Source organism: Ailuropoda melanoleuca, chromosome 1 (assembly GCF_002007445.2).
Source record: "Ailuropoda melanoleuca isolate Jingjing chromosome 1, ASM200744v2, whole genome shotgun sequence".
In the NCBI taxonomy this organism is placed as follows: Eukaryota; Metazoa; Chordata; class Mammalia; order Carnivora; family Ursidae; genus Ailuropoda; species Ailuropoda melanoleuca.
In genome coordinates, this window is record NC_048218.1 from 17,365,218 (window position 1) to 17,377,369 (window position 12,152).

Below are 12,152 nucleotides of genomic sequence, written 5' to 3' on the forward strand. Positions count from 1 at the left end.
TGGCTACAGAAAAGTTTACAATTATCTATGCACTTTGCATTATATTTCTACTGACTGCAAGAATTTAGACCAGCATGGAGAATTTCAAAGTGCCCTTTTCCTGGTTTGTATTAGTCACCCAAAAAGCCCTAGCTTCCTAGCTCTTCCCTCATCATCCATCAGCCTTGAATATCCCCCAAACTGAACACCCTCCACAAATCCTGAATCTTTCACCATTACCTCCTGGAACCCGTGGCCCGTCATTAGCCAAGTTCCCCTATCCCTCAGCTGTTCTCTGCACATTTCCTTCCCCTTCTTGCTCTCATTCAGTGGTTCTAAAACATGTCTGTGCATTAGAATCATGTTGGGAATTTTAAATTAATCAATGCCCAGGCCTCATTTTCAGAATGTTTAATCAGAACCTCTGCTGTAGGGATAAAGCTTTGAATATTTTTGTAGCTCACCCAAGTGATTCTAATGTGCAGCTGGGATTGAGAGCCACCCATTAAGTCAGTGTCAAAGTTCCACCTACTTCAGCTCCACATCCGTGCTAGTGAACACGGCCGGCAAAAAACACACAGCATGCTGACTGGTCTCCGTGAAGACTAACCTAAAGTGGATTTAGAGCTGTCTGGCAATCCTACTATATTCCCCTAGGCCATGCACTATCTTTATCTCCTTAGAGAAATATTCTTCCCCTCCATCCTCACACTCAGCCTGTGACATTGCTGTCTAGTTCACCAAAAAAGTGGAAGAAATTAGTAACAACCTTCCACAAACTCCCTCTACCACCTGCATGTCTGTCCATACATATTCTGCCTTCCCCATTACTATAGCTCAAGCTGTCCCACAGAACTTTCTGTGATGATCAAAATGTTCTATGTTGGTGCTGTCCAGTAATGTGATCGCTAGTCACTAAGGGGATCTAGCAACTATAGCTTATAGGTCACAGTTCAGAAAGTCAGATGCTAGGTGTGAGAAGAAAAGAGAGGCCTATGGGAACACAGGATAAGTGTTTTAAAACTTCTGAAGGGGTGTCCTGTGGGTAAAAGTGGAGTCACTCTTTGCATTTAGCTTTACTCCACATGGCAGAATTGGGACTAAAAACTAGAAGTAAAGAGAAGGTAAATTTTATTTAATTAATTATTGATATATAATTAACATACAGCATTCTATTAGTTTCCCGTGTACAACATAATGATTCAACATTTCTATATGCTTCTCAGTGCTCATCACGACAAATGTATTCTTAATCCCCTTTATCTTTTTTACCCATCCCTCACCCACCTCCCCTCTGGCAACCATCAGTTTGTTCTCCGTATCTGAGAGTCTTCTCTACTTCTTTATCCATTCATCTATGGGTGGACACTTAGGCTGTTTTCCTATCTTGGCTATTACAAATAATGCTGCATAAACATAAGGGTGTACACATCTTTTTTAATTACTGTTTTCATTTTCTTTGGGTAAATACCCAGTAGAATTACTGGATCATATGGTAATTCTATTTTTAGTTTTTTGAGGAACCTCCATACTGTTGTCCACAGTGGCTGCACCAATTTACATTCCCACCAACAGTGCAGAACAGTTCCTTTTTCTCTATATCCTTGCCAACACTTATTTGTCTTTTTCATTTTGGCTCTTCTGAACAGGTGTAAGGTGACATCTCATTGTGGTTGATCTGCATTTCCCTGATTGAGTAGTAATGTTGAGCATCTTTTCATGGGTCTACTGGCCATCAGTATGTCTTATTTGAAAAAATGTCTATTCAGGTCCTCTGCCCATTCTTAATTGGATTATTTGTGCTTTTTGGTGTTGAGCTGTATAAGATCTTTATATATTTTGGATATTAATCCCTTATTGGATATATCATTTGCAACATCTTCTCTCATTCTGTAAGTTGCCTTGTGATTTTGTTGATGGTTTCCTTCACTGTGCAAATTTTATTTTGGTGTAATCCCAATAGTTTCTTTTTGCTTTTGTTTCCCTTGCCTGGGGAGACAGATCTAGAAAAATGCTTCTACTGCCAATGTCAAAAAAATATTATTGCCTATGTTTTCTTCTAGGATTTATATGGTTTCAAGTCTCACATGTAGGTCTTTAATCCATTCTGAGTTTATTTTTGTGCATAGTGTAAGAAAGTGGTCCAGTTTCATTCTTTTGCATGTAGCTTCTAGTTTTCCCAGCACCAGTTGTTGAAGAAACTGTCTTTTCCCCATTGTCGATTCTTGCCTCCTTTGTCACAGAAAAGGTAACTTTTAGCTCCATATAACAACAAAAACATTCTAGTGAAATTTTTATGTTTCTGGAAGATAGCTCCTAATAACAGGAAATAAGAAAGCAGAAACCAAATAATTGTCTCAAGAATATTGCAGGTGAGAGACCTGCATGCGTGGGAGGATCAAACAGGTGATTTCCAAGTTGGGTTCCAACACCCAAGTTTTTAGAAAGATAAGCCAAGTTTAGATGAGCGAAAATACCACCACTTCATAGAGTATGGCTGGCCTCGGTGCCCCACTGTTTTCATGACTCAGGTCTGGTGAGATGTCCAGATGAGATGAAATGAGCATGAGAAGTCAGGGAGACTAGGGCCAAGCTTTTCCCATAAAGAGTCAGAGGACTGGATGCAAGAGGACTGGATTGCAACCCCACTTCTCTGGGTTGCCAATAAGTCCTCATCATAGAAAGGCTTGGCCTATCCAAGCACTACATCTGCTTCGGTTCTGAATGCTGTAATTCTGCGTTCTCTTTCAACTCACAGGAACTGGGCAAGAGCTGGGGATGAATGGGTGGAGGTGGTCACAGGATATTACAAGATGGGGAAGGGTCACCTGGCATGTTCAGGGTAAAGGAAAACCATGTTAAATCAGATTCTTTCTCACCAGAGAAATGAAAGATAAGGTTCCTCAGGGCCAGCCATCCAACCCAACATCTTCTCTTCAAGTGTGTGGAAGGTGAGAGAGCACCAAGCTTGAAAAATCAGGATGAAATTGCTACTTACACACAGAACTGCTTCTCAATCCCAAGGGATGGGTAAAGCCCGAGGTTGTGCTGTGTTTTGGTTCATGGAGACTAAAGGTTACACTGAATGATTATTGCTGAAGACTAATTCCAAAAAGAAGCATGCCTAATGAGGGAACGCATGTCACGGTGCATGCTGGAGCTCCTTCGTCTTGGCTGAGAAAACATCTCTCATGCATGTTGTCTAGGTGTGGAATTATTGAGACTAATATTGACAATATTAAAGACTTGAGTTACTCCAACTGTTTCTAATATCTTGGTCTACCTTCTTCTGGATATCACCTGCATACGCCTGTTGGAGTTGTTTAGAGATCTTGGTGGAAAAGCACCAAACAATGTTGATAGAATCTGAGGGAAGAAAGAAAAACATTCCCCAGTAGCTCCCAAAGACTTGAAGCTAAAATGCTACAATGGAGTTTCAGCAAATCTGTGACTTGTTTTCTTATATAGGCCAAAATTAGTACTGAATTTGATATGTTCTAAGACTTAAGCCACGGTTGATGCTAGGGCTCTAGAATCATCTGAAAACCTAGACTTGTGTTTTCACCATTTTCCCTGTTGATTTCCATCTTATTTTATTCTTCTTCTCCGAAAGGCAATGGCTTGCCCAGTTCCCCCTTTTATTTAGTATAAATTTCTTACCAGGCTTCACAAACTCACGAGAACAAGGTGGTTATTGGGCCCTTAGCTCTGTGAAGTTGAGATAACAGAATCTGTTTTCACTTGAGAGTTGGAAAATAGAAATGACAACATTCCTTTTTAGACAGGGCTCCCTAAACCTTTTCTTTATTTTTCTTTTTGGTACAATAACAAGGGCTGACAGCACCTCTTGACACCATTAGCAGTAAATGAATTTTTCAATAAAGACTAAGAAAAACTATGGGAATTTAGAGGTGGTTTTCTTTCTTTCTTTCTTTTCTTTTCTTTTTTTTTTTTTGACCCAGAGAGCTATAATTTCTCATGTCTTTACTGTCCATGTATTCTTTATGAGAAATTCCAGCAAAACCTTCTTAAAATTAATCCAATAGCTGTCTCCTTCAATTCTCTGTTCCTGGAAGTCTTCGCTCATCGATGGAGAGGTCCCGGCCACTTCTTAGGGGCCCTTATCCGGGAAGATGAAAGGCAGCTCAGTGAACTCAAGTCTTATCCTGAGGCGTATTTTGTAAACCGAGCAATACTTCCTCCTTTTTACATGAGGAAATTTAAAAAGAAGCAGGCTCAGATGTGAACTGGATTCTGCCCATATCTCCCCCAAATTGGGAAGATGCTGGTCCTATACTCGCATATGCGTGTTACAGATATTCAAAGACTGCAATCCGGTCTCTTCCATAGAACACACATCATAACTCCTACTTTAAACATTCAGAATGCTTTTTATGGCATCTGTTATGCCCTACTTTAAAATGTCTGTCAGCCTATTATTTCTACTTTCTTCCTTTATTAATCTATCTTCAAGGTCATGTGTGGAAACACCTTTCAGTGGAAAGAACCCATTCGCTTTGACAAAAACATATACTATAAACCTTCATTATTGCAAGGGTCTAAAAAAAAAAAAAAAGTCCAAGAGTCCATTAAAAGGCCTTCAAAGCAGAGTTCCCTAAAGCTTGCTTGGGGCAACACTAGTCCCAGGAGTTAATGCAGTAAACAAAAACAAAAACAAAAACAGAAGAGAAAGGGATGCTGTATAAAGAGCTATAAAATTCAAACCGCAGAGCAGTATTTTAAAGGGTGGTAGGCATTCTAAAATAAAGATATGTGTTTAATTTTATTTAAACGCATGTTTCTCAAACTCCTGTGATTACAGAACTATTACTGTGTATGTATTTAACACTTAGTAACACACTGCTATACAAGAGTTTGGAAAATTGTGCTAAAAGAGATTATTCTTCCCATTTTTCAAGAATCATTATTCTAGCTCATTCATGTATTGGAAAATAACCTTGAGATAGAAATATAACTCACATCCTTCTCACACTGTATTTACAGGAATATTTACGGTTCATCTCCCAGATACCTCATCTCTAAGTGACAAGCTGGCTGTTACAAGTAAACATGAGACATCTCTGCTTTTTTGTGATATTGTGGTAACTTCATCTGAATAGTTCTCGGCTCATCTGCTGGGGACAGCTGCTACTCATCAGAGATGACTGCCCCATCACATCGCCAACTCTTGTCTCCCATTCGCCACCCTTCAGTCTCCATAGACCATATTCAAGTTCCTTCCTATTGTATCCTTCCTCCCCCACCCTTTCCTGGTTCCGTTAACCCCGGTCACCTCCTCATCTGAGACCCAACACAACTCACAAGCCTTCAGTGAGATACTGCAGGTAAATTCCTCGACCGGGTACACAGTAATCCTTTGGTCTTATTAGGAATGAAGTGTCCTACCATGTCTTTTCACAAACTTTTTACAAATCCTAGACATGGTCGTACCTGACACTTCTGGCAATTTTCCCTATTTTTTCCCAATAAATTCCAACTTTTTCACCCTCCAAATTTCCCTACATCTTCCCCACTGACAGACATTTTTCTAGACATGTCAGAATAAGTCAGATTGATTAGGAACCTGTTGTGAGCGGTATTAGCCCACTGCTGCCCATTCCATCTGACCTAAATTCCTCACCTCCTCAAACATTAACTGTGCCCCCCACAGCTAACTCCCAATTATCAGCTCCATCATGAACACTCTGGATGTATTTACATGGTCCTTCCTTAGAATATCCTCCTTCTTGCTCCCTATTCTTTTCTTTTTATTGTTGTTATCAAATCCCCTGCAAAAAACCCTTCTTCCTGATGTCCCCGATTAACTCTTTCAAGTGCTACAGGTTTATGACTCTAGTTTTGATGCATTCATATATACACCCACGAATACTTTACACAAAGTTTCCCTTACTGGGCCATATGCACCCCAATGTTCATAGCTGCATTGTCCACAATAGCCAAATCATGGAAGGAGCCGAGATGCCCTTCAACAGATGACTGGATTAAGAAGCTGTGGTCCATATATACAATGGAATATTACTCAGCTATCAGAAAGAACGAATTCTCAACATTTGCTGCAACATGGACGGCACTGGAGGAGATAATGCTAAGTGAAATAAGTCAAGCAGAGAAAGACAATTATCATATGATTTCTCTCATCTATGGAACATAAGAACTAGGATGATCGGTAGGGGAAGAAAGGGATAAAGAAAAGGGGGGTAATCAGAAGGGGGAATGAAACATGAGAGACTATGGACTATGAGAAACAAACTGAAGACTTCAGAGGGGAGGGGGTGGGGGAATTGGATAGACTGGTGATGGGTAGTAAGGAGGGCACGTATTGCATGGTGCACTGGGTGTTATACGCAACTAATGAAGCATCAAACTTTACATCAGAATCCGGGGATGTACTGTATGGTGATTAACATAATATAATAAAAAAAATCATTAAAGATCAAAAAAAAAAATAAAAAGAGGCACAATTAAAAAAAAAAAGTTTCCCTTACTGATATAAGTTTTCCACTATGTTTGCTTTTTTAAAATTTAAGTTGAGACGTAATTAACATATAACAATGTATTAGTGTAAGGTATACAATGTGTGTGTGTGTGCGTGTGTGTATATATAAAACTGATTACCACCGTGAGTTTAGCTGACATCTATCACTACCAGAATTACAACATTTTTTTAGGTAGGCTCCATGCCCAGCGTGAGTTCACAACCCTGAGATCAAGACCTAAGCCGATATCAAGGGCCAAATGCTAAACTGGCTGAACCACCCAGGCGCCCCTCTGTGATGAGAACTTTTAAGATCCACTCTCTTAGCAACTTTCAAGTATACAATGCAGTATTGTTAACGACAGTCACCATTCACTACGCCTTTTTCCTCCCCAGATATTTTTCTCACCTAAACATAAGCTCTTTGAGGGGGAGTGAATGTATCAGGCTTTTATCCTTCCCACGGTGGAAGTGTACAAATATTTGATTGATCCACCAATGCTAAACACTTTCATTCTCAGGAGTTCTATTTACTTTAACAGGAATAAATATCACACGGGACATTTGGGGGATACAGCAAAGTCAGGTGTTTGCTTAGGGACAAAAGTTATATACTGAATGCCTATGAAGCTTTTATTTATTTGTTAGTCGGTTTGTGTGCTTTGTCATTCAGGATGTTGTTTATTTATACAAGGTGTTCATGAACACTTAAAGCATTATCTGCCTGGAATCTTCCCAATCATTTTAGGGTTAGGTAACACTTCTCTGGCTCTCGTCTTCGCTAGGATTTTGAAAGCTGAGTTACTTATCAAAGACTCTAGAACTTCTCTCTCCTTAAAGAGGTGAACTGAAAGGACAATCCTAAGTATGATTTGTGTGGAGACAAAGAGGTCTTCAATACCTTACAGCAGAGCATCCCTCGGCCTCAAAGTCTGTCACCCTGTGGAGCACTGGCAATGGCCCCAGGCCATGGCAAGCTGTGGCTTCTGGCAGCTGCTCTGGGGAGTGACTCCTCTTCACCATGTGAGGTCATCCTCCATTCTGCAGGAGGGGCCAGCCCTGTGAAATCCTCTCAGCACCTCTGGCAAGCAGCCTTTCCAGTCCTTTCCATCTGCAAACAGAATGCATATCTTTCATATACCTGTGACATGCCCTTGGGAGTGGTCAAGGTTTTGCCCAATTCTTAGCATATCACTTAATTCTACAGCTCCAACCCTTTCTCTCCCATTCAAAAAAGCATATTGGAATACAAATGAGTAGGCTGATAAAAAAGTCACCTTGAGTCTGCTCTCATTTATGTTTTTTTTAAAAAGAAAATCACTCACAAATTTGGGACTTTTATTGGCAAACTATTCCTTAGAGACCCACCTAAGTAACACTGGGTAGACAGCTACTGTGCTGACAGCACCTGGCAAGGTCGATGCAAGGTCAAAGTAGGACCATCCTGGTCACTAAGTGACAGCTAATGTGAATTCCTGTTCTCTCAAGAAGAGAGAACTGATTTCTATTGTCGGTCAGGCACTGTTAGGCACCTTCTGAGTTTGGCACTACACCACATGATGAAGAGGGATTTTCAGTGACAGAGGCTCTGGTGGCTTCCATAACTATTTCTAAAACTGACGTGTAGTCATCAAGATCTCTCAAAGCCTGAGCCCTTTTCCACTATCACATATTGCCGCCCTATTAAAATTCTCTGAAGAAACAAATTGGTGTAATTTTTGTATAGTCCCCATTAAGTCTTCCTGCCGCTGGATTGATTTTTACACTTCCTACCTTTTGGGTTGGCATGTATGGCCTATTCTTTCTTGTTTTTTCCCTTTTTATTCAATAAGATAAGGGACTATTCTGTTAATTTAGTCCTCGTGGGAAACTTGGAATTACCACCATTCTTCAAACAAGTTATACAAGTCAGCTGCCAATAATGGTGCCCGGTTAAACACTTGATTTTGTTTTCCCATAGAGTTACTACTGATTTACACCAAGTCCATTTGTAAAGTATGACTTACCTGAATTTGACGTCTGTCTCTGAAGTAGTTTTGTGTAAGCGATTGCAGACAACTCATTTTTAAAGTATTGTATTATTTGAAGATATAGGAACACTTCGTGGATGCCACAGCGAAGATTAAAGGCCCATGAATGAAGCAGTAACCAAAGAAAAAGAGCAGATGAAACGTCTCGTCCTCTGTCTACAGGCAGGTCTGTTACACAGGTGTAGTCAAGTGCAGGTGAGTTAAGTGCTAATTATTCATTTAATTTTCTTCATGCCCATTCGTTAGAAAGAAAAAAAAATAGCTTACTATGTGAAAAACTGCACCCACTATTGGGGGAAAATATTTTACGATGAAAAGCTTAAATGCTATTTACAGGTTAGAGTTCTGTAGATATTGAAGGTTGCACTAAAGACAAGGAAGTAATAATGCCTTTTCATCTTTAAGAAGATAGAGAGAGATGAGAGAGAATACAATTCAAGATCTACTTCTGGTCTACAAAGAGGAATGAGCATGAAGTTCTAGAAGGGAAGACAGGTATGAGGCATGTGAAACTCTCAAGTATGTCATAGTGCCATCATGGGAAACCAACCCTACCGACAGCTTGATTGTGGCCTTTTAGGCTCCAGAATTGTGAGAAAATAAATTTCTATGGTGTGAAAAAGACTAGCTGCTTGGTCACAGGGATACAAAAAGGACATCTAATCGGGAGGTTAAAGGAAAGGAATGTGGGCTTTTAATGGGGCAAGAAGTTTCTAGTAACCCTACAGCACAAAGACAGAATGCATATCTGAAGAGCTAGTGAACCTCTCACAAACTGAGGCTTTGAAGCCTCTAGTTGGAACACTGGTGTGGAGTTTCCTGCCAATGGGTGGTCATTCCCATCCACCGTTCTGCAGTGTTCTTCTGGCTAGGGATGTTCTTGTATTTCCTGCTCAGGGGACCCAGAAGACACCTCAGGGCAGGAAATGGCATTAAATGCAGAATAGAGACAGCGGTTGAGAAGTAAAAGCCATCAGGATCTTGGAGTGGTGACAGAGCAGAAGAAAATGTAAAGAATGTCCATCATTCTGACACAGGAGCTAATCATCTTTCCTTGGGGAACATCTTGTCCAAGGAATGTGTGAGTGCCGTGAATTTCAATAGGGGAAAGAGGAATGCTATATCTAAGAACTTTTATTTTTATAGATTATAACTTCACCTCTATATTTTTGAATTTGTGCTTAATAAAAGTCCCTTACTTTTAAAAATTACTTCCTCCTCCCTAGGACCGGCTTCCTAGGTATGCATCCTGCATGACACAGGGCCCAGCACTCAGAAGGAGCCCCATGGTTGGTTGAACATTCTGCTGTCGCCACCTTAAAATATTTAATTTTGGGGGCACCTAGGTGACTCAGTGGGTTAAGCATCTACCTTCCGCTTGGGTCATGATCCTAGGGGCCCGGGATCCAGCCCTGCATAGGGCTCCCTGTTCAGCAGGGAGCCTTCTTCTTCCTCTCCCAATCCCCCTGCTTGTGCTCACGCTCTCTCTTTCCAATAAATAAAATCTGTAATAAAATAAAATAAAATATTTAATTTTAGAACAAAGGGTGACACCTTTTCATTTTGCAGAAGACCCTGCACAATTTGTAGCTGGCCCTGTTCCCTCCCCACCTTGGAGTTATACTCCTTTTTGCATTCAGCTGCCTTCAATTGTTCATACAAACCTAGGATGGAGGGAATTAGCCTGGTGAGTAAATGTGTGTTGTTATTTGCTGTTGGGATTTGCTTAGTTTCAGCTTCCTATCTTGTAATTGGGGTTAATAGGAAGGGCCTCACTGGCTTTTGTAGGAAGTATGGAGCATAAAGCACGTAAACAAACATTACCCTGTAACAAGTATTTGCTATTATTTGTTGAGGACATTCAAAGAACAGGGAAAAAAAGTAAACCAAGGATCAGGATTGGATGCCTTGAGGGGGGAATGACAGAAGACAACACTTACGGGAGGGGCAGATGAAAGTTGACTTCTCAGGAAGGAAGTAGGCATCCTTCTGGCTGAGCCTTGGTCCCAATGGCCAGAGGCTGTGGCTTCATTCCCTCCCCCTAGCACCATAGTGGACCGTGGCTTAGTGACTTCTGTTCCTTCAGGTCAAGAGCAGGGAATACAGCAGGGCAGTTCTATAACATTCTAGCCTTAGATGGTTTGTGTTTAATCTAGGAGAAACTGGCTTCCGAGCAGGTTCATTTCTGTAATGTAGGACAGATACAATGAAGAACAAGGACAGGGTTTGAGGTCAGAAGTTCTTAATTATGGGGCACCTGGGTGGCACAGCGGTTAAGCATCTGCCTTCGGCTCAGGGCGTGATCCCGGCGTTATGGGATCGAGCCCCACATCAGGCTCTTCTGCTATGAGCCTGCTTCTTCCTCTCCCACTCCCCGTGCTTGTGTTCCCTCTCTCGCTGGCTGTCTCTATCTCTGTTGAATAAATAAATAAAATCTTTGGAAAAAAAAAAAAGAAGTTCTTAATTATGAGGGTCGAAAAGGAATCATTTCTCCAAATCTTTTCCTTCCAAACTTTCACTTCACCCTCATCTCGGATGGATGTTACATCCCTGCCTGACAAAAACAAAACAAAACAAAACAAAAAACCGAAAAACAAAAAACCCTGCTGCTGACCGTCCCTTTACCAAAACAAAAACCAAAAGCACACAACAAATGAACAAAACTTTAAAAACAAAAAACACCTCCTTCAAGGAGAAGTAAATAGGTCGCCCCCTTGTTCGCCAGGTCCGGTGCCTTTCTCCTTTGGTTCATTCTAAAGATAGATAATCCAGGTTGCAGCTGGCTGCTTTTGACGGAAAAAAAAAAAAATGAGGCTTTTACTCTCTCAACAAGCAAAGAAATTCTATTTCCTTTAAGCTTGTCTTGTTCCTATTCTCTTCCAGAAACGCCTCCCCCCACCAAACCAAGGCAAAAAAATGAAATGCGGATAAAAACGCACCCTAGCAGCAGCCCTTTATACGACATCCCAGAGAGGCCTGCGGGGTCGGATGAGTCAAGCTCAAGGCGACGAGCTGGGAGGGCTCCCGACTTTTCTGGAGCCCAAACGTCCTACGACTCACCTTCCCCTGATCCTGCACCGTCCCTCTCCCGGCCCCAGACTCTCACTCTTGCTTGCAGAGGCCGGGGGGCCGACGGCCGGGGCGGCCCGTGGGGCGCGGAGGAGGCGAGGACGCCGCACCTGTGGGCGCCGGGGGCGCGGGCCCCTCCCGGTCCGAGCGCGCGCAGCTCCCCGGCGTCTCCGCTAGGGGTCTCTCTCGCGTGAGGAACGGGGTGGGCTGGATCAGCTGACTCGCCGGGCTCGGAGCCCAGCCGCCGCGCTCCAGCTCCGTCAGTTTCCTCGGCAGCGGCAGGAGAGAGCAGCCGGAGCGGCGCGAGCGCGGGGCCACCGGAGACGGCGGCGGCGACGACGGCACCGGCAGAGCAAGGGCGCGGCGGATCCCACTCGCATAGCAGCGCACTCGGTGCCCCGCGCAGGGTCGCGATGCTGCCCGCTTTGGCCCTGGTCCTACTGGCCTCCTGGACGGCTCGGGCGTTGGAGGTGGGTGCCGCGCCTCGGAAATTGGGGGTGGGGGAGATTCGGTGGGAACCCGATTCCCCCAAGTCTTTAATCCGAAGAAGCCCGGGGCAGTTCAGGGGACCCGTCTTC

The 12,152-nt window shown here is 42.6% G+C and overlaps 1 protein-coding gene and 1 long non-coding RNA gene across 9 annotated transcripts in view; one reads left to right on the forward strand and one right to left on the reverse strand.

Moving 5' to 3' along the window:
- Nucleotides 1–2,116: 2,116 nt before the first annotated feature.
- Nucleotides 2,117–11,580, reverse strand: LOC109489766. Of its 3 annotated transcripts, none has more exons than XR_004624169.1 (5): nucleotides 11,445–11,580; nucleotides 10,446–10,690; nucleotides 8,482–8,574; nucleotides 7,377–7,586; nucleotides 2,117–4,181 (listed from the first exon to the last, which is right to left on the reverse strand). It is a non-coding gene; the product is annotated as an uncharacterized LOC109489766 (long non-coding RNA). The 3 variants fall into 3 exon arrangements; XR_004624170.1 differs by having other exon boundaries at nucleotides 2,117–3,345; nucleotides 8,482–8,732; XR_002142878.2 differs by having other exon boundaries at nucleotides 8,482–8,732.
- A 151-nt stretch (nucleotides 11,581–11,731) lies between these two features.
- APP (amyloid beta precursor protein) overlaps nucleotides 11,732–12,152 on the forward strand; it is a 258,939-nt gene continuing 258,518 nt past the window's right edge. For all 6 annotated transcript variants that reach the window (XM_002920062.4, XM_011226002.3, XM_002920063.4 and 3 more), the window contains exon 1: nucleotides 11,732–12,044. In XM_002920062.4, coding sequence (XP_002920108.1) covers nucleotides 11,988–12,044 — 57 coding nt within the window. In that variant the 5' untranslated portion in view covers nucleotides 11,732–11,987. The remainder of the gene's footprint in view (nucleotides 12,045–12,152) is intronic.